General features: G+C 39.1%; 1 protein-coding gene across 1 annotated transcript in view; it reads left to right on the top strand.

Annotated features, from left to right (window-relative positions):
* LOC122814454 (zinc finger protein 665-like) overlaps nucleotides 1-26,872 on the top strand; it is a 330,084-nt gene that overhangs the window by 274,246 nt on the left and 28,966 nt on the right. The window contains exon 4 of the mRNA XM_044087033.1: nucleotides 10,645-10,752. Within this exon, the coding sequence (XP_043942968.1) occupies nucleotides 10,645-10,752 (108 nt within the window). The remainder of the gene's footprint in view (nucleotides 1-10,644; nucleotides 10,753-26,872) is intronic.

The raw sequence follows: 26,872 nt of genomic DNA, 5'->3' as shown, positions 1-26,872 counted from the left end.
CATCTATATGGTAAGCAATTGTAGAAGGTCTTTAACCACTTTAGAACGTGAGTTTGTCAACGACAGGCCGTACTGATTCCTAAAACGGGGTTACCTTGTTGCGCGTTTAACTTCCGGCCATGGCTCTGGCACCAGCTATCAGTTTCCATGAGACCCCTCTGAAGGATGTCTTTGTCCGATGTACTATCCACTATGGCACCCAGTTTGCAGTCATCCACAAACTTTGTCAGCCATAGTCCTCCTATGTTTGCCTGTACTTCTGAGAAGTAGATGCCGAACAATAGGGGGCCAAGGACTGAGCCCTGTGGGACACCACTTGTAACCGGCTTGGAGTCTGACATGACTCCAGCAACTCTAACCCTGTGGGTTCTGTCCTTTAGCCAGTTGTGTTATTATGAAAGAGTATAAAGTTATTATGAAAGAGTATAAAATATGAAAGACTAAGTACACTGTCCAAAACTAAGAAGAAAAACTTTCAAGAGAAAAACTTTCAAGAGGAGAGCCTATCTGTAGAGTTATGCAGCTACAGAAGTACTTTGTAAGGCAAACACCTTAACCATTATCCGACCAGCATGCGCTATAGTATGTGTTTGGGAGTCATCCCAGATATTCGGTGAGGATAACTCGTAGAGTTAACTTTCACAAACCCTTTGAACCCTTACAGTAAGGCTCCCACATACCTGTCCTGTTGTGAAAACAGTGAGAATGCATGCATGCCAGCCGTGGTGCATCTCTAACATACATTCTCATACCTGTCTTAAAGGTGCTGCCACGAAGCACATGTGTTCAAGCTGTACAGCTCCACATGCATGACAGCACTGGTACTGCAAGCAAAATCAATGCCTGCAGTACCAGTGATGTCCTACAAGTAGAGCTGGTACACCAAATGGATTCAGTGGGACTGGGCAGATCTGACAGGATCTTGGCAGAGATTGCACTATGACAGGAATGGGTAATGAGCAGGAGTCCATTATATTTAGTGCCTAGATTTCATGAGGTACTGTACACCCTGCCCCAGTATATTGTCATACCTCTTAGATGAAGTTGTAATTTGAGCTTGGGGTAGCATTGCATGATTGCAGAGGGTATACACTATACTATACGGAATCCTTTTGGAATTCAGCCACAGATCTGCACATCTTATGCAGTGAATGCCATACCTTAAATATGTGAAGGATTTGTTCTCAGTGTCTTTTGTAGTAACTAATTATTTTTTTGAATGTTAGAATGTAATTAGACACAGTACATACCTTCCAAGTACTAAAGGTGAATCATGAAATAAGGGAAGTTATTATGAAAGAGTATAAAATATGAAAGACTAACTACACTGTCCAAAAATAAGAAGAAAAACTTTCAAGAGGAGAGCCTATCTGTAGAGTTATGCAGCTACAGAAGTACTTTTTTCTCCATCACTTCGTGGCATTCTGAAAGTAAGCTAACGGCAGAAGTCTGTATTTTTTTCCATAGTCTCAAAATGTTGATTTTTTTGAACATCTCTTTTGTCCTACTCTCACTAATCTGCCTAACCCTGAAGTCTACAAATTGAATTATTCAACTATTTCAAGTGGACCCCACTGTTTAAACAAAATGTGTCTACAGAAGGGGACAAAACTAACACCTGATCTCCGGCTTTGAATTGCCAGGTCCTTGTATTTCTGCTGTGCTCTCCTTGTCATGTAGCTTCCACAGGTTCCTGTATGGTGGTCATCTTGTCATGTAAATTAGCATAGTTTTGTATGACACTTTTTAAATGGAGTTTTCTCTTCTGCTCATGTTTCTCTGGCAACATCTGAGTGTGTGAGGGTGACTGCCGAAGAATAACTCAAAGGCTTTTGAAACATCTGTAATAGGAAGCAGGAGGTAGATAATGTTGACTGGTCCCCGTTTTTTCCATATTCCTTGGTAACTTTTCTTTGTGTGAATTGTAAAGGTTGGTAGAAATACTCCACTGACTCATCTATCTAAGGATGGTACACGGGACTTAATTGTTAAACCATAAAGCAGTGGCACAGTTGATGTATTATTCTAGATACAAATTGGGAGTTCCCTGGCCATTGAGAATTTCATTATGTACTCTTTCTTTGGAAATGATAAAACTTACTTCCTAGCTGTATATTTAGCATTAACCTTAAATAGAGGACTAGCTTCAGGGTACTTAACTGCAGTGCTCAAAATAACCAAGATGTATTCAAATCCATTTCTGGATTTTACCAGTGGCACTACAATGTCCACAACAGTATGTTCACATGGCACCTCTGTGACAGGTATTGGGTAAGAAGCTATCTTTGTCATTCAGAGCATGCAGCTCAAAATATTTCAACTTCGTTTTTTGTGTCTGGTCAGTAAACTTTGCTAGGATCCATGCTTTTCGCCATTTACATTTAATATTTCCTCCTTGTGTATAATTACATTTTAACAACATTACTTTGTTTCTGAAGGGTTTGGAAACAATGGCTGACATGTTTCATTTCTATCTTTACTTAGTTCAGTAAATCATTTTGTAACCCTAAAGATAGGTAAGAGAGAACTTTTTCGTACCTGCTTCCCTACAACTTTGTATTTTCCCTTGTACTGCTCAACATGTTCTCCTCCCTTTGTAACTTGAAGTTTGTCCAGAGTATCTGAAGGGCAGCCCACTTCAGAGTTTCCTTAAGGTAAGTCTGTGTTGCAATAGGAGGTACTGCTTCTAGTACAGATACAGGGGTCTTAGTGTCTACCTCTTTTGTCTTAAGGGTAACTTGTACCTGTACTTCTATTTTTTAAACACCTTTATTAAATTATCACTTAACACACAGGCAAATGTACACTAACGTAAAAGTAAACAGTTTTAACATTTTTCCACTTAAATACCATACACATCACATATTTTTTTTGCTTCTGTCATCAGTCCAGCATTACAAAAATTGCTGAATTCCCGCCTTCCCTTAACCTCACTCCTCCTTCTCCTGAACATTGTTATGCATGCATTGTTCCCACAATTTCCATTTACTTCTATGTAATTTCTTCTTCCTTTTTTCCTAAAGATCCTTCTTCCTGTTCTTTTATCTCATATTTAATACCTCAAACACAGTTGGTGTAGACTTTAATTTCCATTTTCTAGTAAATACTATTTTGGCAGCCACCAGAATTAAACTCTATAAGGCTTTGCTGTGTCTTCTTCTTCTACTTTTGGCTGCTCCCATTAGGGGCCACCACAGCCGATCATTGGTCTGCAAAATGACTGGCAGTAGAGTTGTATGGTATCAAGTTGCCAGCCTGGCGCCCAACCTTCCTCAGAAGGCACACACACATACATCCATACATACTCGCACCTAGAGCCAATTTAGAATGTCCAGTCCACCTGCAGCATGTCTTAGAAATGTGGGAGGATACAGGAGCACCCGGAGGAAACCCACACAAACACATGGAGGACATGCAGACTGCAGACAGTAGGCACCCGAGCCAAGAATCGAACTGGAAAACCTCTTGCTGTGTGTGGCAGTGCTAACTGCTGCACCACTGCGCCACCCAAAGCTTTACTATATCTGGAAAATGCAAATCCTGTATCCCAACTTAAAAGATTACTTTCAGCCCTTTGCTTACCCAATATTTCTAGGTACTATGTCGGGAATTCTTAAAATATGCCAACTCATTACTCTTCAAGAACATATGTTCCCAATTACCTCTTTCTTTTTCCTCACACCTCCAGCATTTGCTATCTACCTGAGAAGAATTCTCTGAAGTCTGCTTAGGGTATAAAGATACCTATGCAAACACTTCCAAGCAAACATCCTTAATCTTCTGAACTTGGTTGCATACTTGGGAGCCATATATCTTCCCACTGTTTTCCTGTAAATTGCTTTTCCAGTCCCATTTCCCAATCTTTTTTAAACTCCTCTTGTTTTATTTGGAGTTATCATGTAATATTTTATATGCACTACTAAGTATCCGCTTTTTTTAACAGCTGCTTCTGTTGTAGAGTCAACTAAAAGTTTACCAGGTCTTTCACTTAAAAATTCTTCATCCCTTTCCCATTGCCTGTACTTTGAAATCAAGCCCTGATAGGGAAGGCAGTCTCTAGTCTGTAATCCAAATGTCTTCTTGGCCTCAACCCACTCTGTTACCTTTCCTGCTTGAGTTATTTGCTCCCAATGTCTTGGTTCCTGGGTTTCTTCAGATAATTCCATTTCCCACTTGCCTGTGTTCTGTATCTCTACTTGCAGTCGTCCCTATTGGCAAAATCTCTTTTCTCCATTCTTGTGCTTAGGATACGTTCTGCTACTTTATGAATGTAATACTTTGTATGGTGATTGTTATTCTCCTTAAGGATCTGCATCCAAAATGCTATGCTCTCTCTTTTGAACTTCCCCCTTGATTCATGATCATTCCTTTTCACTTTGAATTATAACTTTTTGCTTGTGTTATGTATATGAGCTTTAACTGTGAAGTTCTAAAATATCCCTTCAAATCAGGTAAAACTGAACCACTAAGTTGTATTAGAAGGATCAACTTATCCCGCTTATATCTTGCCCTCTTCCTTCCCTGATAAATTCCTTCAATTCTTTATTAATTATTGTACACAGCTTCTCCTCAGGTTAATAAAAGTATGCCTGACACTAATACAAGACTAAAGGGACTAAAAACATTTTCACTGCTTATATATCACTATCCATATCCATAAGTAAGAGTTTCCAGTTTCTGAGTTTTTGTATCGTCTTTTGTTTAGTCTTTTCCCACATATCATTAGCTGCCATAACAGAATTATTTTTAATCCACGCTCCGGAATACTTCTTATTCTGTCCCAATAAATATGGGTATTGCCGAACAAGTTCATGTGTGGGTAAATAATTTACAGCTACAGCCTTTGTTTTATCTTCATTCATTTTATATTAAACTGTCTGAAAATGTTCCACAACACTTAGATGTCCTTTTCTGGATTTATCAGGTACAAGATAATATTACCTGCAAATCAAGCCAACTTTGATTACCATACCAGTTATATCAATATATTTCTGACTCCATTATTTTCTTTTCCAGTGGCTCTAAATTTAAACCAAATAACAAAAGGGAAAGAGGATACCCCTGCTTGGTTTCTATGTTCAAACACAGCTTATCCGAAAGGAACCCTCCTATTTTAATTCTTGCTTCCAATCCTTCATATATCCTTCTAATTAAGCTTATTATTTTAGCAGGGAATACAAGTGCTTCCAATGCCTACTCATAAAATCCCAGCTTAATCTATCGAATACTTTCTCTCCATCAAGACCCACCAACAACAGAGGTATTTTCTTACATTCTGCTTCCCTCTGGATCATCATTGTTCTGTTAATGTTGTCAAGTGTTTGCCTCCCCTCCACAAAACCGCACTGATCTATATGCATCAATTTTGTCAACCCCTTTGCCATTCTTTTAACTGGTATAGACCTAAACACCTTAGTTGTGGTTTAAAATTGAAATGGATCTATATGAAACTGGGTCTGAAGAGTCCTTGATATATTTAGGTAACGCAGCCACCACAGCTTTCTCTTCTTCCCTCCTAATTTCCAGACATCCACAGGAATACTATCTGTTCCTGGAGACTTTCTCATTTTATCCAATCGCCTCCTATCTTAACTGTTAGTTGTTGAGCCGCGTCTACCTTTAACCTTGGCATAGTTAAGTCTTCCATAAATGTTTCCATTTGTACTGTTTCTGGAGTTTTAAATTTCTCTGCTTTATACAGATTTTCATACATTTTCTGGAGTATCTCTAAAACCTTCATAGGATCTCTTTATTTTTCTTGTTGTAGGTTCTTTAGGTTTGGCAACAACCCTTTCAGTGTTCTGTTGCTTAATTCATTATGCTGAAAGCTTTTCTGCTCTGGAGTTGTCAAAAAATAGTTGCTTGACTGTAGTCTTTTTAAATTCATGCATATTATCCAGATACTCTCTTTTATTTTTACTTTAGCAGTCTGCATTTGCTCCTCCTCTTGTTCTGTGTGAGTCCCTTCATTTTGCAATACTTAAACCTTTGTCAGCCCATATAAGTAACTTCTATTAATTCTTAACCATATCTCTTTCTCTTTTACTTCGCTCCTATTTTTAAACTCTATTTTAATTTTATTCCAGTCAGTAACTATTACTTCTAAAGATATTTCTATCTTCCCTGATAACTCTGGAATAGTTTCCACTACCCATTCTTTAACTTCCTCTCTTTTTAACAGACAGGAAAGTACCACTGTCTTATTTTTGCTTCATTACCCTGCATTTGTATCTTATGTTTGTTTTGGTGTATGTTCAGAAATAGTTACTGGATGTGTGTCAAAGCTTTCAGTTAAATGCACATGGTCCTGTGAAATTTCTGTCTAGTCTAGCCCAGTTATTGTACCTTGGGGAATAATGAAAATTCTGTCCGAGTTCTTACTACTGAATTTCATCTTCTGCACCAGATATTTTCAGAAATGTCTTCAGAAATCTATCCTCTTTTGTTATATTGTCCTTTCTAGGTGCCCCTGATATATCCTCACTATTACAAATTAAATTCCAGTCCCCACTTATAAATAATATTCCCTGCTGAAAGCTGATTATTTTTCACAAAGTTTCTGAAGCTCCATGATAGCATTTTTTGGTGGAATATAAATACATGCCATTGTAATTTGCTTTCCTTGCCAATATCCCCTTACTACCACAAATCTAGTATGTTTGTCTTTTTTTTTTCCTCCTCTATCAGTATTGAATCCTCTGGAACAATTTGTAAAATTACTACTGTCTTGTTCTGTTCCAGATATTCTGCTGAATATCCATTCTGAAATTCTCTCTGTGTCAAATTCACATGCATATTTCTTTCCAAATCTGTCACCTGCCATACTACTGTTTGCACTCTACATTTCTTAATATAATTCAGTACTCTTTCCTTTTTATCTGTACCTGTAAGGCCATTCATGTTACAGAATAATATAGGCAGCAAGCCAAAATCAAAAAAGCTGTTGTTCCCACCTATTATACGTAACATATTTTGAATGTGTGTTGGGCTGGATTCATGAATACCTACACTAAGTGTACACAGTCTGTATTCAAGAACATCTCTACCACATTGTTTCTGTTGTCTATACATGCAGAAATTTTAGACTAATTATAGATATAGCCTGCACATTGTGGCAACTTTTATGAATCCCCCTCGGTTTAGAAAAAAAATCCCTTTACCTGTATTTGCAGGTGATGAGATACCCTCCACTTCACATCAAAGTGTTCACAGAAGTATTCCTGACTCAGCTGATTTGTAGATAAGAACATCTTAAGAAAACAAGTCAGAAGATGATACATTAAACCGGGTCAGAGGAAATTATAGCCAGAACAGAAGGAGTAAAAGATGAGCGGATTAGCACCATCCCATACCCAAATTCCTAGTTTAGAATGACCTGCTGTATGAGGTTTAAAAAAAGAATGAATACTGTACCAGGATTTAGTTACCGTATTTTTAGAATACTTGTAATGCAGTTGGCACACATTTTAAGAAGAGACCTGAGGATTGACAAAACCTAAGTTAGACGTTTTGCAAGATTATATTGGCCTGGTAATGGAAGTGACTGAACTTTTCTACAGCTTGCTCAGAATGTCAGTAGACAGCACTGTGTCCTGTGTTCAGAAGTCCAGGAATGTCAGTAGGCAGCACTGTGTCCTGCGTTTGGAACTCCACTGATATCTATGCCTGTTGTTTAAGTCCCGTTTGAGCGTATAGTCATGCATCTTATAAATCCATTGGTAAAATCTTGTAAGGGCTATCAGTACATTCTGGTGATTGACTATGCTAATAAGTTTCCTAAAAGCCGATGCTAGGGCAGTAACCAGAGAACTAGTGTCAGTTTTCTGCGGTGTAAGATTCCCTAAGATATACCTACTGGCCATGGAACTCTGTCCATATAAGTGCACCATCTCTGCCAGTGTTATAAAGTAACACATTTATTTCAGTGTACCACCCCCAAACAAATGGGTTAGTGGTGGGCTTTAATAAAACATTGAAGTATCTTGCTGGCAAACCTACACGACCAACAGTAGATAATTGTAATGCTTCTTCGCCTTCATGATTGCCAGTTCCCTTCACCTTTGCTTATTGCTTTCTGATGATCTAATGAAGTTTAAAAATGGATCATTCCATACTGAACCCCTTGCAAAAGGAACTTATTCTGGATCATTCCATACTGAACCCCTTGCAAAAGGAACTTATTCTGGATCATTCCAAACCGAACCCTTGCAGAAGGAACATATTTCTTTGAGTTTTACTCTTACAGTACCTAAACAACTACATAGAGGCATCTGCCCTTTAATGTTGTAAATATGTTGGGAATTTTAGGTATAAACCTTTGTGGCAGAACTGTCACATAAATTGCATAAGATGAGAAAAAAATCTCCCTGCTAGGTAGAAGTAAGCGTCTTACCTTCAGCAAAAATAGGTTAGAAGTTTCAGGTGCATCATAAAAATGTGAAAGTCTGCTTATGAGTTCAAAGCTGGCTTTACGATTAAACAACCACAAAACTTTCTTTAACTGTTTCAGGAAACTCTGAAGTAACTTGGTACGGGCTGTTGCTGGTATCTAATGGTACCAGTTATTACGATCATGGTACTGGTTGGTGATGGTATCTAATGGTACCAGTTATTACGATCATGAGGCAATATCCAACACCCTAGTTAACAAATTCTGCTTCAGTTTATCCTGTCTACTGCCTCTATGTCCTAACACTCTGTTCTAATCTATACTACTCAAATCTCACCTGATAAGAACTTGCAAGCATCGTCGAAAACTAAGAATACTGCCTCCATGGTTCCACGGAATGTATTTGGGTACCTCCTTGTCAGTGTCAAATATAGCTCAGCCCCTTATGAACCTTCCTCTCCACTAAACATATACCAGACATGTGAGGAACATCCTTAGTGGTACCACTACATAAGGCAGCCCCACTGCAAATAAGGTAAATTCCATCCCGTCTCTTGCACATAAAAGAATGCTCAAAGTAGAGTAAAAGAATGTTGCTAGTGGTGTCCCAGAGGGAAGTGCCCTTGGTCCTCACCTCTTTGACTTACACCTTTTCTGATATGAAGGTGAATGTCAAAGGGCTATGGCTGGCTAACGTTACTGATGACATAAATCTGGATGCTACTGAATGATGTTGCTACTGTTTTCCACTGACCGTGGGTTTAAGCGTAAAATAAAAAAATGTACTTTGGCTTTGTTTGGGGGGGGGAGTAAAGCTGTACTTAGTTCATACCTTATCAATACCCCTTCCCTAAAAATTAACATTTATCAGAGATCTATGTATCTTCATTGATGATAAACTGTCTTTGGACTGCCATATTTCAGTCATAATCAGGAAATCATTATGTCTTGTGCAGTTAATATTCATATTTTTTCTTTAGCAATAAGGAAGTCATAATTCTTTTTCTGGATTCCTCATCAGACATATTACTGAATTATCTTCCCTCCTGTATATCACTACAGATACTGCCCAACTATGAAGGCCCCCATAGAATCTAACAAAGAAAAATACTGGAGTAAGATCCCAAAGTTACCCTGATAGAGTAAAAGCCCTCTAAGTATATTCCATCTCATACAGGTTCCTTTATGATGGGATTTGTTTAGCCTTCCATGCCATGAAAGTCTGTGCTCTGTTTGATTTCATTTAGCTATACAGGTCTAGTGGCATCACAAACACTTGCATCATAGTCCTTAACCTTCATCAGCACCCAAATAAACCCTGCTGGTGTGACAGTTTCCTAATGAATTTTATGAAACAAATTTCCCGTACTTATCAAACAGAGCAATACATTACACCAGTCTCAGTGAGTGAGTGGGTAATTCATAATTTCCCCCCAGGGTGTTTAATATAGCTGTCCTTCTTTAGGGCAGGTAGTACTTAATAGTATGTTGGGTTTATGCTGGCAACACTTCTCAGTGGTCATCTAGAGTGTATGCCTAGTATATACCTGTGAATCTGATGTGACTGGTGTTACCTTCCTCTGCTGACCTGATACAAGTTATAGCTCAACCAACATGTTTCTCCCAGCCTTTGTCCTGCTGAGCAGTTACCATATGGGCTCTATAGCAGGCAATGAGTGGCTAGAGATAAACCCATCAAACATTCTTGGACCTTTGACCTCTCTTTTCTTTTTTCCCTACCTCTGTTCCCAGCTTTACATACCTAAAACCATGGCCAGCTGACTGCAATACCTTTTTCCTTGTACTAGGTATCCCTTTTCACGCATTGAGATGGGGAGCATCCTAAGTGGTTTTCCATCTCTTGCAGTTAATCATACTTGTGGTCTCAGACTAGGTCCATGGTCACCAGTATTATAGACAGATGTCCTGCCTTTGTACCTGTGGATTGGCCTTCTCTCATTCTGTTATGTAAATGCATGGACACAGCTGATATTGTTACGTACAGTCATTCAACTTGGCTTTTTCTGTCTTGTTTCCTAGGTAGATGCTTATAGTTTGCGATGACACATTACACAAGAGTCTGCAAAACTGTATCGCTTTCTTCATGACACAGAAGAGAAACTTCCGACAACTTAATATTGAAGAAACAGGAATTCTGACTGAAACTGAATCAGACCTTGCCTGCATTAAAACTGATGTTATGGCTACTTCCATTACAAAGTCTGTCAACTTAGAGCTCAAGATCAGAGGAGTAGAGTGATGGGAAGAAAAACAACTACATTAAAAATTCTGCATCGACAACTGTGGAAGCAGCGTCATCTAACTCAGAATTGGGAAAGCCGGCAACTACTGGTTTTCTAACAGTAAGTATGCTTTTCATCTGTGCTTTTGAGTGTTTATTTTACAATGTGCAGTTTGGGCTTTGCAGTTGAAATGTAGAAACATTGAAGGTAATGAATGACTTGCTAGCAGTGGAAATTATATAAAGCAGCTTGCTTATATTTTAATTATTTTTTTTCACATTTTAAATTCTGTTCATGGTTGTATCAAAATGTTTTGTTTTATATACACACGTTCTGACAGGTAATTGAAAAAAGTATATCATAGCAGTGCCACTGGATTATGTTTTTCTTTGCTTATTGCAAAAGAGAGGGTTTAGCTAGGGTGGATGGACGGGAGCTGCTACCGCTTGTGCAAAGTGTTAGGGGGTGTCATTGGTAGACGCCAGTAGGATGGTTGTATAGTACAGTAATTCAGAAATGAATGATGATAGTATGTTTGTGGTCATGGCTGAAGCACTGAAGCACTTCTATAGTGAGTGGTTAGTCATAGTTTAAGTGAAGAATTTTTTTTTTTTGTCCTCGACTTGAAGTTGAGGAGGTTCCAGATCAGGGAACTGCACTGGACCCCAGATAAAGTTGCTGTGGTTCTGTGCAGAAGGACGTAGACCAAAGCTTGAATAAATAATGCTGAATACTATAGTACATGTCCTAGATACATTTATTTATTCATATTTTTTTGATGTTGTTGTGCTGGCTGACAAGTTGTACTGGATATAGTCTGTTTACTGCAGATGCTAGTGGAGAAAGTCTGCAGTAAATAATACAAAATTATACAGGCTAAAAGATATAGGTATTGCCATACACAGAAATGAACAAAAAGCTGGGCAGATGTCCACATGTTTCTATGGGGGCATATGAAACATGACTTTAAACAGCATCTGAATGATTAGTATCTGTTCTGCCAGGTGACAATACCTGGCTCTGCATCTCACCTGCCAGGTACTGCCACACTTTTGTAGTGTTTAGCACAGCTTTTTTACCTGTTTTACGTTGAACTGTGAAATGTTATCCATTTGTAGGAAGAATTGCTGAAGGTTTGTTGCTCCTGACATTTTAATATTGTTATGCTGCTTTGGGAAGCTCTGGTGTTCCTTTGCTTCTGTTCCTCTCAGTTTCTTTGCAAGGCACACTCTGGGCTTGGCATTTTCTCATTTATAGTGTCGGAGAGGTTGCTTTATTAATATTCTAACAGAGCACAGTAGTTGCTCTGAAATTGCTGTTACCCCCTCTTTTCAAAACTTAAAACACTTAAGGGTGAGTAATTTTAAAAAGGAGAGTTTCAAGAAAACATGCTGCAACGTAACTGAGGTGTAAACCTCTCATACTTAAGGTAGTAGTAATAATAATATCCTGAGTATAACTGGGGGGTTACAGTGTAAAACTGTGTATTTATAAAGTTTTACAGAAATGATGAGTTGGGCCTTTCTGTTAAGAAGTGGGCTGGTGATGTTGTATAGGGAGAGACACCATTTTAAGTAAATAATGTGGAAGAAATAGCCAGGGAATTGTTATGGCTAGGCTTGTATAGGCCCTAGGGCTGATAGCCTAGTACCAACCTATGAACACTTAGCCAGAGGGGTATTTCACACCACCTAACACCTGCAGAGTTCTTGACTGGACAACTTATCTGTCAACTGTCCAGATTTTTACAGAATGTCCAGATTTTTGCTCCATATTTTTGGTCTGTTCCTTGTAAAATTTGTAGTTTTTCTGGCAAATCACTTGAATGCTCTGAGGACACTGAAGTTGCTAAATAATGAGATACATGTGAGTTTCAGACTTCATATCCTTCAGAAATGTTATGTTGACACAAACCCTGCAACCCCAGCAACCTTCTAAGTTTATAAGAGCAATATTTAAAATCTGTCCCTATTTTAGGGCCTTTGTCCTCCCATTTTCTCAGGCGTTGTCCATATTTCTTGCACTAAGAGGTTGAGAGGTATGCTGGACAGCTTTTGCGGAAGGTAAAATTCTGAAAATGCAGTTTTGCAGCCTACGTGTAAAGGAATGTATGTAGCTCAAAAAACTATAAAAGTTACAAAAAAGTTAATATGCAAAAGCTATTCAGTACACGCACCTCTTCACAGTGGTGATATTAATATGTCAGCCAGACATGACATAGTGCTTTCATATTTAACAAGCAATTAGTATGCCAATTTACTTATAGGTTCATAGGTAGGTACTAGGCTATCGGCCCTAGGGCCCATACAAGCCTAGCCAAAAAATGTACCCTGGCTTTTGCCACCCAAGAAAATTATTTTCCTGTGCCCCATTATAATTATGCAAACAAGTATTAATATCTCAGTAACTATAGTAGAAAAAGATACCCCAATAATTAGTGCAGCTTTTATTCATGCAGGTGTGTTCATTTAGCTGCAAAGCAGTTTTGTAGATGTCACTGTATTTTTGAGATATTTGCATAATAATGAATGGTATGCATATTTAATAGTCAAAAGTAAATATATGCAAAGCAGCGTAGTTAAGCACTAACTACTAATACAAAGTTTTTCAGCATTGTGTATACCTCTGGTACAAGTTATTAATAGAATTATTAACATATAACCCTAATATTGTTATATAATAACCCATTTTGTCTGGTACAGAGTACCCACTTGTCTGAGGACCCGTTCCTGACCTCTGTGGTGATTATGCATGTGAAATGCTGTTTCACAATTTGTTTAGGTTGATGATGCCTGAAATATTTACAGACGTATGACATTTTATGTATAAGTGCATAATTTATTGCAGAGCTATAAAGCATTCTTGAAAAATAATATTTGCAAAAATATAAATATGTATAAAATGATAGCAGACAATAAGCTGGTATTAGTGACAACTTTTGTAACATTATGTAAGCTTGCATTTGATGCATTCTATATATTGAGGAAAATGTCAAAGGCAAAAAACAAACCAAGTTAAAAACGAAGCTGGCAGGAAGGGTCCCAAGGAAATCCTCACATAAAATGTTGAATAAAAGCAAAACTTTAATGTTGAATAAATCCAATAAAATCGATGTGAGCGTTTTCGTTAAACAATGTTAACTTCATCAGACACAAGTCTGTATGCACAGCCAATGTTTAAATACTTTTTAAAGCACCTTCTAAAACAATCTGATTGGACACAGAGAACCAGCTAAAAAACAAATGGATTTAGTTAACCCTTTGCTAACCATTATAACAGTACTTCACACTGAAAATGTACATGCTAAAATTATAAAAATTAAGTATTTATAAAAACTGAGTCACGTAGAACTGTTAAAAACTTAATATCGATGTCATGATAGAGAAACTTTTTAAAAAAATTTATATTACACATTCTAAGTGAATAACATTTAATCTTTACCAATAAAGTGCTTGTGCAGGATGGATGAATTTACAGCATTTTCTTCCTCTCCAAGGCTTTTAGTTTTATACAGGGATAATTGATGTCCTGTCATTGATGCCAGGTCATTTATCTGCATGCAAAAAAAATCTGCCATCTCAATTCTTTTAACTCCAATTGGAGCCCCTAGGGTAACTTGTCACTGATGGCAACATGGTCAGTGGCCATAAAACTGAAGCTGTGTCTGTTGTTGTCATGGATGTGCCTAGCCAGTGCATTATTCATGTTGCTTTTCTTAATGGAATAGTCATGTTCATAAATCCTTGCCGTAAATTTTCTCTCTGTTTTACCTATGTAAAACACTGAGGACTGGTCACATGTCGCCACATAAACAACAGCTTTGGAAGAGCAATTGTACCTTCCTTATACTTTAAAGACCATGTTGTTAACAGAAGACTTTGTAATCTTGAGACACCATTTACATGATTCGCACTTATATATGATGTGAATGTGTCCCTTTTTAAGGAGGTCTTTTAGATTCGGACCTCTTCTGTATGTTATCAATGGTTTATCACCCAAGTGAGTTATAATGTCTCTGTCTTCCATCAGAATGTCCCAGTTTTTAGTAAAAATTGACCTCAAGTTGTAAGGGTCAGAATGTGCAGTGTTGAACCTTAAAAGCATGTTTAGAATGATTTCTGCAAGTACTGCAACAAGTGTAAAAGACAAACAAGATACTTTGTTGTGTTTTCAAACTCTGGGCTGGTAGGTGTTATGTTCTATGTTGTTTTGTTTATTTTTCAGTTATGCTGGCAATACATGGCTTAAGATTTGTATGTATTAAGCTGTAATAAAGTATCCCAAGTTTCTTTTTCAAAGATGCAAAACTGAAAGCAATATGAGATAGTCCTCTATCTGCCAAAAACTCCCCTTTTTATCTGCACATGAATAAAAACAGTTGCCAAAATTGATAGGTATGGATCAATGTGTGCTTAGTGGAAGGGTGGCAAAAACTTACAACATTAATAGAACACAGATGATCCAGAGGGAAGCAGAATGTAAGAAAGTACCACCTTTGTTGGTGGGTCTTGATGTGAGTGTGATCTGGAAAAAGATTTTCCCCACAACTAAGGAAGTATTTAATATACCCTTAGGTACATTAAGGTACTATCAGGGTAGCACTCCATTTTGAGCATGAAGTTTTTTATGGGAAAAGACTTTCACCATTTTTTTAAGTTTGTGGTCTGTGTGACTGGATGCCCACAAGAGACCACAGGCTGGAGAGACTCAGAAGACTGCCTTTTTCAGTATTATAGCATGAGAAGATCCTTGATTATGGTAAAACATATACCACTGTACGTATGTTAATAGGGATTATACAATGATAACTCATTACTATTCGAAAACACGCATGCTGATTGGTCAGCCCAGCCAATGTGCCTGTTGTAAAAAGAGCATATACCACCAGTAGAAAAACGTCTGGTCACTTTCTTCTATTAGTATATGCTACAGTGGCATATGTCTCAACCACCCAGATTTTCACAGAATGTCCAGATTTTTGCCTCGCATTTTCGGTCTGTCCCTCATAAAAATCACTGAGGATTGAAGTCACAAAATAATGACTCACATTTCAGTTTCAGAATTAGTATCCTTCAGACAATGCACAATAGCCTAAATCTTGTTATTATAGCAGCTTCTAAGTTTATACGAACAACATTTACAATCTGTCTCTATTTTGGGGCTTTTGTCCCTGGTTATTTAAGGCATTGTCCACATTTCTTGAGCTAAGTGTTTGAGAGGTACATATGGAAGGCAGAGCAAATACAAGGAAAATCAGGTACATTTTGCAAAACTAAAAAAATGTACGTGAGTTTCCTTATATTTTTTGCCCTGTCTCTCTCTCGTACCTCTAAATTGTCCAGATTTTGTAGTTTATGGAAAAAAAAGAGCAATGGAGACCTTCTTTCTCCATTGTTTGTTTTCAACAGAACTGATGTACTGTGCAACAGGGGGAATGTAATTCCCATATGCATGTACAGTACATCACAAATGTGGAAAAATGAGGAAACAATGCAGAGGAACACTACAACATGGTTATAAACTGACATTATTAGTAAACAATTTATTTTTTTAAATAATGTCATTGTGTAATAACCAACTTGTGGGTGGGGGATTATGACTGAGGATTTACCACAGTTGGCTTACTTTAATTACTCAGGCTTCACCCACGTGATCAAACCACACCAGCCGTGGCTAAATCCTTGATATACCCACATCCACTCGACGGTTATTGCTTAAATAATGTAAACCTATTGGAACCTGCTTAATAAGACAGTAAAGGAAATAGCTGCCTGGATTAAGCACAGTAATCCTAAGAGAATACACTAGGATGATCCTCCATAAGTGAAGCCAAACATGGAGTATGGGCTTTGTTTATGTGATGTTCTCCTTCCATATAAGTCACACACATTTCCCTGCTTAGACGTTTATAGGTTTGTAACATGGAATCATATGACACTAATTTGAGAAGCACAACAACAAAAATGTAGCAAGTGTACAAAAATGAGAAAACAAAACTATAACAAGAAGTAATCGGGTAGCACAAAACCAGGGTGGGTTTGAAAACCCTATTGGATCAGCATGCTTGGTGGTTTCACAGAGCTCAAAAGGCTGTCCAGTTGTACTGACCAGTCCTGAGGTATGGATTGCTAGGTCTCTATCATTTCATCATAGGGAAAATGTAAAGGAGATGGTATCGAAAAAGGAACTTTTTCTCTGTTTACCTGGGAAATATTAACCTGGCTGAACAGGATGTGGGAGCAACACAAGTGAAGGAGGTCAGACTGAGGCTCTGTAAAAACAAAGCTCCACTTTGGAGAGCAATGGACAAGATCTTTCAACCCTAGATCCTATATGCTGAAATATTAATTTACACTGAAGACTGGGAGTTCCTTCTTCATAAAATGTGGGCAGTGTTACTAGAGTCCTTCTGGCTAGCAAGCTTGACTAGTATGTATTTTAATATTGGAGCAAACTCAACTCTCTGGGTCCATGCTTGGTGAGGATGTGTGCCACAACACTGGGTGCTGTGTTGACTATTATTCCTTTTAAGAGACTTGGAGCACTTTAGATTAAATGGAACTTGAAAAAGAGGGTTTCCAGGTATCCTGCTGGAAGATTGTTGAGGTATAAACAGAAACTAGAAAGTACTGATAGCTGAGTGGGGTAACCATACAAAAGTGTATGTTTTATAACTGCTTACTGAAAGAAAGAGTTTTTTTTTCTCTTTAAGCACCACTGCATGCAAAAACTAATATATATTTAGTATTGTCTTGACGTTCTACATAATCCAAACCTTCCAACAGCATAACTACTTATCACTATTTTTTCTAATCCTGACTGCCTTATTCTAATGTGATTTTGTGTACTTGAAAAGCTACTTTTTGTTAATGAGTTGTGAAAGCACAACTGATGAGAATAATTCACCCTAGTCTTCCTGTCAGATCAGTTTCATTCCCTTAGAAAGTAGTGAGCAATCCACGAAAGTTTGAGAATCCATAATAAAACTATCACTGACTGATTTACATTGACAGTTCTATATCTGATTCCAAAATATGTGTATCACAGATCTATATAGAGTGCTGTCTGAATAGTAAAGCAATAGCTAAAACAACATAACTTTTTTAAATGTGGAATTTTCTGAGTTACGGGTTCTGTTATTCTCCCATCTACTTTCACTTTGTCAGGCAGATTATCATATTTCTTTGCTTGCAAAACTCGGCTAATGAGAAAAAAATTGCTGTCAGTGGTTATCAGGTTGCTTCACCTTCAGACTTCAAAGGGCTGAATAAGTCTGTGGCCTTGTGGGAGGGGAAATATATAGCTGTAAATGAGAGTACAGAAGAAAATAGCTGTGACTGTTTGGAGTCCAAATAGCTTTATAATTCTAATCAGTTTGAAATTAAAAAAAAAAATAACTGAGGATGTATTCTTGTATTTAATTTCCTTGGTAAATGTTTGTTTTTGTTCAAATAATTGTGAATCAAGGTATTGTAGTTTTGAATCTTTTTGATCTGAAGTGTTTTTGTCTGTCTTAGCGATTAAAATTTTTAATGTTTAAACATAGATTCACGTTCAGGTAGGACAGGCAAAATGATACAAGAACAACAGCGACAGTTTTCTAAACAAAGACTCCTAAGAATCCGTTCAGTATGGTGTGTACTGAGGAAGCTGACTAAAGCTGAAATGTCATAAAAGGGAAGAAACCGCTAAGTCATGTTTTAACCAGTGGAAATATGGAGAGTATTTTCTTTGGGGAAAATTTATATTGGGGAAAGGAAATATGTTTAGGGAGTAGTTGCCCTTTAAGAAGTGGACTGTTTTAGGATAGATTGAAAGGCTATAAAAGTGACTGGAAATAATTTTTGGGAGTACTGAATGTTGGAAACCTTTTTAAGACGACTGTAAATGCTACTGCTACAGGCAAGCCAGAGACTTCTCTGTGCCCTCAAACCGTGGCCTCTCTGCTCCTTTATCTATAGTTCCTAGAGGTTATTCGCTTCAACTTTGTCATATTATATTGTTCCAGTTTTTTAATCTACATGTGGCAGAGGAACACAACATAGATACAATACCGGGCAAGTTACCATGAGGACTGTAAGATGCCTAGCTAAATCTACACCTTCAGGCAGATGCGCCTCCCTTTTTAAGCATTTAACTGTCCAGCTCCCAAATCAAGCTTGGATGTTCCTGATAATCATGGTTTAAATTTGTGTCTACCCATTCAGTCACCAGTCTTTGTTTGACCTGAAATGGTAACTTATTCCATATGCTGGGAATAGTGAGTTAGGAAACATTGTTTCTAGTGTATCTACTCATTGGTATGGCTTGAGGTCCCTTGTGCAGGTCTTTGCAGAGCCACTGGTTTTGCAAAGAATCTGGTGGGCAAATAGGATTGGGTCTTTTGTGGCTTGAAAAGTGAGACACAGGTCATCTCGGAGCAGCCTGTAGGCTATTGAGTGTAAGGAGAGTTGTGCTAGTCTATCAGGATAATTGGAAGGATTTAAGGCCTTTTATTTTCTTGGTCAGGTGTCCTTGGGGCCTTTCTGTCTGATTAGTGTGCCTCAATTTATATGTATTAAAGGGGAGGCATTATATTCAATGATGGGTATGGCAGGGGAAGAATATAGTAGCAGGATGACCTCTTTCAATCTTGGCAATATTGTCTTGGAAATTAATAGAGCCAGATATAATGATTCCCTGAATGTGGCGGAGGCATTATGATCGAATAGAGACTTGTACCAGAGTCTCTTATGAAAGCAGCACCATCTATAACATACGAGGTGAAAACAACTTTTTTGCTGAATGCTGTTACCCTGCAATTTTTTTTATGTCTAACTTAAGACTGCATTCAGTACACTAGGTATTTGTGAATTCCAGCCCTAACTGCAGCAGGTATCTGCATGAGTAGAAAGCTGTCCAGCTTGCAGTCATTGGCAAACTTGGCCAACCTCACTTCTGGGTTATTGAATTGTATGTCGACAAAATAAATGCCAATTTGTAGTACCCCAGTAGTTACAATTTTATGTTCAGAGAGGGTACCAGCAATTTTTACTACCTGGGGTCTGGTAGACAGTTTGCAATCCAGTGGATAATTCAAGGATTTATATTACATTTGTCTAAATTTTCAACAATACCATTTTATGTTTTGGGACATTTGATTTCTACTACATATACCTGTAATGCTCCAATGTAGTATGCCCAAAATATTTTCTTTTCTTAGGGCTTATGGTGCCTTTGGTGGGGGAGTATTCTTTTTTAACAGGTTACATCTGCCTAGAAGTTGTTTTTTCAAGGATGGATATTAGCACAGTACTATACACGGGACCCTTTTTCTGAATTACATCATGCATTAATCCAAGCTGCACCATCTTTAATTTGAAGTCTTTAGCTATTTTGAGTTGGATATGATGTCTTTTTCTTGCAGTTTTATCATCCAGGTAAGCCTTCACCTTTGTAATCATATTTGCACTTTTTCATCGTTTTACTCCTGATGTGGCTGTCTGGACGTCTTTAGTTGCCTGGAGGCTTGCTTTTGTCCCACAGTTATACTTGGTGAGCAATCTTATGTGGTGTATTTGTGCCAGAGTGCTCCTGCAAAACTCACCCTAAAATTATAGCATGTGTGTCTTTATTATGTACTTCATTTTTGGTTCATTAGTCATGATTCCTTAAAGTATTTATGATCTCATAGAGTGGTAATTAATATTCTTTAGGAATACTGCAATTAGAATATTTACAGACTTGCGTCAGTTTGTTGGACCACTCCAGAACTGTATGTCACGCCTTTATTTTTGTGTGGTACCAAGAAACTTCTACCACATGGTTACAAAGTCATGCTAAGGCCTTGAAAGTTAAGTGTTCTACTTTCTGCCTTTACATTTTGAATCTGGATATCGGATCTCATTTGATTTGTGGCTACTGCTCGTGTCAGAAAACTATTATACTTCATTATTGCTTTGTGTTTTATTTAAAGTACTTCATTTACTGAATTGCTCTTTATGTATTTTTACTGTAGTTTTCCTTGGTTCTTGTGCATACTTGGTTAATTTTGCCTACAGTGGTGACCTCCTGATGACTGTTTATCCCTTTTATTCTCTTGTGCTTTCCAAGCATATTTTTATGTGATCGAGAAGCATCATCTCCTGAGGAGGCATAGAAATGTTTGCTAAAAATGCTAATGTATGGGGTCTTTTGGGTACATAAATGGTTCTCTGCAGAGATCACTAGATGCTGCTTCTATGACGCTAGACTTCTGGTAGCTTACCATCTGTCTGTCTGTACCTTGTGATGTACCCTGACATTTGATTGACCTTCTCAGGCAGATATTGGGGAGGTATTCTCCACTAGGCCTGTGGTGGGTGATGTAGTGTAACATGAGTATAACTGTAACTTTAGCAAGTCTGTTATTATCTGTGACTTGCTACAGGCTACTGATCTCATTTTTCTAATGTAGATCTGTCCTTACCTGGCAGCAGCAGCATCCCTCGTCTGCCCACTGTTGAGCGTCCATGGCAGAATAGGATCAGGGCAGGTATAGCATTGTTTTATCACTGCTTTTGGATTTGACCCAGATAACTAGAGGAGACATCAGCTCCTTTGACTATATCATGGGTGAAGAATTAATTTTGAAGGTGCTGCTGCTGTGTTTGCTTTACTGGACTGGAACCAAAGTCGTCTTCAGACACAAAGTCTTGTTAGCTGTTTACTGTTGAAATCAAAGTCTGGTTATAACAGCGTCTTGCAAGTTGCACTGATGAGAAAGTATACTTTGCAGCATAGTACTGTTTTAATTCTAACACAATTAGTAATAAAGAACTTATTCTTATAACAGACGACACGTACTACTATTACAGTTTTTAGCTTGGATGTTTACGATTTACTTCACGACCAGTATAGACAATAACTTTCCATTCTCCATTTACCTCATAAAGTACAGTTTTGTACCTACCATAAATGTAGATGTTCGAGTGTTCACACTGCTACTGTCATTACACTTGGGTTATCCTGCCATCAGGCGGTCCCGCAGTCGGCCAGAGTTCCAAAGTCTTGGTCCATTTTCTTCAGTTTTTCTTGCCCCAGATGTCAGGTGCCCCCCAGTAGGTAGGCAATACATATTGCTAATAAAAAATATACATATAAAATAAAAACAATACCTTCAGTTACAAGCAAATACACCACAAAGGTTGTATAGGATAGAAAGGCATAGATAAGCCCAGCTTGTTCAGAGGGGATGGAGGGAGAGTAACCTGGACTGCAGCAGTGTGAACACTCGAACATCTACATTTATGGTAGGTACAAAACTGTACTATGTTCATCATGTTACACTGCTGCAGTCATTACACTTGGGTAGAATCCCAAAGCTAAGGTTGGGTGGCTGGCCTATAAGGAGTTAGGATTGGCTATGAGGCAATGCAGAACTGCAGTGGCAAATCCTGCTCTGGATTTAGAGTAAAGAGACAGGTGGTAATGCTTGGTAAAGGTGTGCACTGAACTCCAAGTTGCAGCCTCCAAAATTTCCTTGGTAGGTACTCCTCTGAGAAAGGCTGTTGAAGTGGCTGTTGCCCTGGTGGAATGTGGCCTAATGTTATTTGGGACTGATTTTCCATGCTGTGTGTAGCAGTAATGAATACAGTGTCCTTTCCATTTGGATACGGTCTGCTTTGAAATAGCCTTGCCCTGTGATCCTGCAGCATATGCTACAAACAGTTGCTCAGTTTTCCTGAAAGCTTTTGTTTCTTCCAAGTAGAAGCGTAGCTGTCTGTGTATTTCCAAAGAATGCAGAGGTTTCTCCCCTTTATTCTGGGGTTTGGATAAAAAATTGGCAAATGGATGGTTTGATTAAGAGCCACACTAGATACCACCTTTGGCATAAAGGTAGGGTTTGTCCTTAAAGAAACCCTGTCCTGATGAAAAATTATAAAAGGTTCCACTGTCATTAATGCCTGTAGCTCTGAGACTCTTCATGCTGAAGTTACTGCCAGGAACAGAGCTGTTTTCCATGATAAAAATTTTAGATTGGCTGTACTGGCTGGCTCAAAAGGTGGTGGGGTCAGTTTTTCCAAAACGAAATTGAGGTCCCAAGTTAGGGGCGGTCTTATGTTTTTAGCCCCTCTGAGGTACTGCTTTAGCAAGGGATGAGAGAACAAAGGAGGATCCGTGTTGTAATGTGCTGAAATGACGGAGGCGTGGATCTTAATTGATGAGAAGGATAGGCCTCTGTCCAGCATCTCAGTTAAGTATTGTAAAATCTGAGGAATGTTTGGAACAAGAGGGTCAAGGCTTTGAGCCTGGTTCCAGGCGCAGAATCTCTTCCATTTTTCTGAGTACGCTTTCCTGGTGCTAGGCCTCCTGGCCTCCAAAATGACATCCATAACAGCTTTAGAGAGAGGTGTTGCCTGTTTGACTAATGAATCCGCCATGCAGCCAGGTTTAGGGTTTTGAGCTGACCGTGCAGGATCTGATTGTTTTGTTGAGTCGGAAGGTGTGGAATTTGAGGCAAAATCCATGGTGGGCCTTGAACTGAGTTCCTTAAGATAGGGTACCAGTGCTGGCGTGGCCAGTCTGGAGCAATCAGGATCATATGTGGTTTTTCTTGTCTGGCTTTTAGGAGTACCTTTGAAAGGAGAGGCAATGGCGGGAAGGCATAAACTTTTAGGTTTTTCCAGCTGAACAAAAGAGCATCCACTTTCCATGCTTGCTTGTGATAAGTCCTTGTGCAGAATTTTTGCAGTTGGCAATTCAGTGAGGAGGCAAAAAGATCTATGTCTGGGCATCCCCATTTTTGCGTTACCATTGTGGATTCAATTTCCATTCGTGAGGGTTCATGATATTTCTGCTTAGATCGTCTGCCAGGGTATTTTTCTTTCCTGGTAGGAATTGTGTTTGCAGGTGAACTTGATACGTTAGAGCTGTGTTCCACAAAGTCATGGCTTGCCTGCATAGGGGATAAGAATGAGTGCCCCCTTGCTTGTTTATGTACCACATTACTGTGGTGTTGTCTGTCTTTAGTAATAATTGTCCTGGATGCAGAAGGTCCTTGAAAGCTGTTAGGGCATTTTGAACAGCCAACATCTCTTTTTGATTGATGTGAAGATGCAGCTGGTCTGTGGTCCACTTGCCCTGAATGCATTTTCCTGCCATGTGTGCTCCCCAGGCATAATCCGAAGCATCTGTTGTTAGAGTTTGCCTGGCTGTGGTTAGGGTAAAAGGCTGACCCTTGTTTAGGTGACATGCCTGTGCCCACCATCAAAACTCCTGTTGTAGGCAGGGAATCATTGGTATTACTGCTTCTAAACTGTGAGAGTGTTGATTCCAAACACTTTTTAGTTACCACTGTAATTTCTTCATATGCAGTCTGGCATATGGTATTAGTAGTATGCAGGATGCCATGAATCCCAGGGCCTGCAGAATTTTTCTTGCAGGGAGATGGGACTTTTTTGCCAGTAATTGAAAATATTGAGTTAGTTGAACTTGTTTGTCTGGCGTGAGGTAAGCCATCTGGGCCGTTGTATTTAAGCTGGCACCCAGGAATATAATCGGTTGTGAGGGCACTAGTTTTGACTTCTTTTCGTTTACTGTGTACCCTAGAGAAATTTGCAACCTTTTTACAAACACCACATGCTGTAGAAGAATGTCCTTTGTCTCTGCTTGAATGAGGCAGTTGTCCAGGTATGGATATATTTGAATTCCTTTTTGTCTGCAAAATGCAATTACTGGTGCCAGGCACTTTGTGAAGACCCTGGGCGCAGTAGATAAGCCAAAGGGCAGTGCAGAGAATTGGTAGTGCATTGTACCAGCTTTGAATCTGAGGTATCTTCTGCAATTTTGTCTGATAGGGACATGCAGGTATGCCTCTTTGAGGTCCAGAGTAACAAGCCAAGGCTTCTTGCTCAGCATGGGTAAAAGCTGCTGTAATGTCGACATTTTGAATTTCGGAATATCCAGGTAAGTATTCAGAATTGAAAGGTTTTGTATGGGCCTCTAGGCCTTGTCCTTTCTGGGGACCAGGAAGAGTCTTGAGTAAAATCCTTGTCCTTGTTCCTGTTGTGGTACTTTTTGAATAGCTCTCATGTCCATGAGGGCTGAAATTTGTATTTGTGCCTCTGCCCATTGATTTTGTGGCAGGTCTGGCATTCCTTTTAGCCTTGGTAAAGTATAAAAGTGAAACCTGTAACCTTGAGACACAATATTCAGAACCCATTTGTCTTGGGTGATTGTTTGCCAGTTTTGAGAAAAAAAGTGCTAGTTTTCCCCCTAAGGGGGCTTCCAAAAGGGAAGTGCTTGGCGTACGAAGGGGAAAGTCATTTTGACTGTTTCCTGTAAGGTTGAGACTTGTCCTCACCTCCTTTTGGGGTTGAGGTGCCCCACTGTCGTCTGTTTGAGCCTTGGGGTTGCTGCCTCTTGGGCATCTGTATCTGCCTCTCTCTGGCCTGTCTGACACTGGAAAGGACCAATTTTTTGTTGGCCAATTTCTGCTAAATTGAGGTGGCTGTACCTGTAAGAAATCCTTGACTGTTTGCATAGATTTAGCTTTATCCTCTATTTTCTTTAACACCTCGTCTGCCTTAACACCAAATAAGGTAGTATGCTGTAAAGGAGCATCCAATAATTTTGCCTTAATATGATCAGGTAAACTCTGTTCCTTTAACCAAGCATGTCTTCGAATCATAGAACCTGTAACTGTGGCTCTACAAGAGGCCTCTAAAGAATCAAAACCACATTGCAGAGTATGTTTTCCCACCTGTTCAACTGCATGCAATAAATCCTGCATTTCTTTACAATCAGGAGCTTCTGAGCTTGCAAGCATTTTCTGTTTTAACTGAGCCATTAAATATTGCTGGTACGTAAGCATGTGAAACTGGCAGTTTAAAGCTCTTACTGCTAAAGTTGCAGAAGTGTATACTTTCTTCCCCCATCTATCCAAACCTCTGGAATCTCTGTCAGAGGGTACTGGATTTTTTGCAATGGAAGCCTTAACCCCTTTTGGACCCTGGGAAATAGTTTTTGGGTCAGCAGAAGGATTTTTGTAAAGAAACTTGTGAGAGTCAGGGACTCTATAATACCTATATGGCTTGGCTGGAGCAGGGGGCAAAGAATCAGGAGATAAGCTGGATTCAGAGAACACATCATCCACAATGTCTAGCACAGGCGGAATAGCCAAGGGCCTGTGCTGAGGCAATAAAAGGAAATCCCTGAGCCTTTTCTTGGATTCAGAGTAATCCTGACATTCCCAATGGAAATGCTCCCTCATGGTATGTAAAGTTTCCCCAAAAGAATAATCCTCAGGAGGAGAGGCTGAAGGGATAGATTCTTCAGCATCAGAGTCCTCATAGGGGGGTAGAGAGTATTCCTGGTCTGAAGAGGAATCCGAGGAAATGGAAACCTGATCAGAGGAATCATAGTCTGTATCCTGCCTAGGCCTTTTCTCAGGAGGGGGGTGGGAACCCCTGATTAGAGTAATGAGGTCTTCGGCCATTTTAAGCATCTGTTTCTTAGGCATGGAGGACTGTCCAGGAGAATGCTGTACTTGCTTCTTTGTCTTTAATGGTACTTTTGTCTTGGCTGTTGTTTTAATGTTAAGTTGTGAAGGTCTGAAAACACCCTCAGAAGCCGATGCCTGCTCAGCGGCTCCGGATCCATCTGAGGGATTAGTTTCTGTAGGCCCAATACCTTGAGTTCCCAGAGGCCTAGTTGTCTCCATGTGGGAGTCTGAAGCGGCCTGTGGCTCTGAGGTAATAGGTGTCAGGGGCTGCGAAAGTGCCTCACTGAGAACCGGCGACTGGCCTAAAAGAGGTTTTGTCGTCGGTTTTGGACCTTGGATGCCTGTCTTTATCCTTGTCTTTGCGTTTTTTTGGTATGGAGGTCATCGGTTGATCCAACGGCATAGTATAATTGAACCTTCGGCCAAAGTAGTGCAAAGCAAAATCAAAACGTCTTTTTATAGTGCGTTTGTTAAATCTAGCACAAAAGCGACAACTAGTGATGTCGTGATCAGGGCCTAGGCATGGAATACAGTAAGAGTGGAAGTCCTTATGAGGTATTTGCTTCCCACAAGAATTACAATTATTAACTTTTTCTGACATCGGTCTGAGGCAAGAAAAAAGTTTCCCCAATGGGGTACTTGGCTTTATTGAAGACTTCAGATCTGAAATTCGACTTTGAAAATCTCAGGATTCGGCTGACCGGCACTTGGAAACTGCTTCTGCTTCGGGCACTGCGCGGCAAGAAAGACTGAAGAAAATGGCGTCAGATGCATCTT

Source organism: Protopterus annectens, chromosome 10.part0, assembly GCF_019279795.1.
Source record: "Protopterus annectens isolate FY-2018-M chromosome 10.part0, PAN1.0, whole genome shotgun sequence".
Taxonomy (NCBI): domain Eukaryota; kingdom Metazoa; phylum Chordata; order Ceratodontiformes; family Protopteridae; genus Protopterus; species Protopterus annectens.
Note: the sequence above shows the minus strand (reverse complement) of the source record. Positions and strands in the feature narration are given on the sequence as shown.